The sequence below is a fragment of the Penaeus monodon genome, chromosome 20 (assembly GCF_015228065.2).
Source record: "Penaeus monodon isolate SGIC_2016 chromosome 20, NSTDA_Pmon_1, whole genome shotgun sequence".
NCBI classification, from domain to species: Eukaryota; Metazoa; Arthropoda; class Malacostraca; order Decapoda; family Penaeidae; genus Penaeus; species Penaeus monodon.
The window spans coordinates 35,553,763-35,554,572 of record NC_051405.1 but is presented as its reverse complement, the minus strand read 5'-3'; the positions used below and the strand labels follow the sequence as shown (position 1 = coordinate 35,554,572).

Below are 810 nucleotides of genomic sequence, written 5' to 3'. Positions count from 1 at the left end.
AGCAAGTCCGATCTCACCTGATGCCTCCATCATCCCTAGGTCAGAGAGGCAAGGTCACGCCCCTCCCATGGCCAGGCATGGGCGCACGATTCGCTCTCTATCGCCCCTACGCCACGCCCCCTGCTATGACGTCATGATTCCGCCCACATCCTAACACAGCATCCGTTTTCTATTGTCTCGTATCCCGTTTTCTGTCTTATATCAACCGGCTGTATCGCAATTTTTCACTAAATCACCAAACATGTCACATTTCCAAAGGATGCATTAGAGGTCTACATGCATTTCTTTCACAGTTCACTGATAGTGTTCCGTCTGCACTGCTCTGATATGTACTATCAATGCGTAGTTTTGGCTTCCGGGCATTTCTTGTGTCTACGGCAAAGAGGAACGATAACTGGAAAGAAAGAAAAAAATGTGATTAGTATTACATCCATTTGAATGTCACATCGAGTACACAGGTGATTTCAAAAGGATAATAATGATATGCGCTAATTTTAAACCTGTTTTTAACTTTTTAGGTAAGTGATAGCGACGACAAAAGAAAAAGACAATTCAAGTGATATATATAAAATATCCATGATTAAATTCGTAGGCGTTTTATCTACTTCTTGAATCATTTACACCGTTATAATATCATGAACCATTACCATCAGTATTTCATCCATAGATAATAAACTTCACTCTCCCATATACACCACAGCATAGTTAACCGTCACATAGTAAAATCCACAAAGTAACTATCATCAAACGACCACAAAAATACCAACACTATCGACGTATCCACACGCCCTCCACCCTATGCCTCAGTAC

At 41.1% G+C, this 810-nt stretch overlaps 1 protein-coding gene across 1 annotated transcript in view; it reads right to left on the bottom strand.

Moving 5' to 3' along the window:
• Nucleotides 1-394, bottom strand: part of LOC119585782 (rabphilin-3A-like) — a gene marked incomplete at its 3' end in the record, with an annotated part of 40,028 nt that extends 39,634 nt beyond the window's left edge. Inside the window, 1 exon segment of the mRNA XM_037934497.1 lies at nt 1-394. Coding sequence (XP_037790425.1) covers nt 1-33 — 33 coding nt within the window.
• Between the last annotated feature and the right edge of the window lie 416 nt (nt 395-810).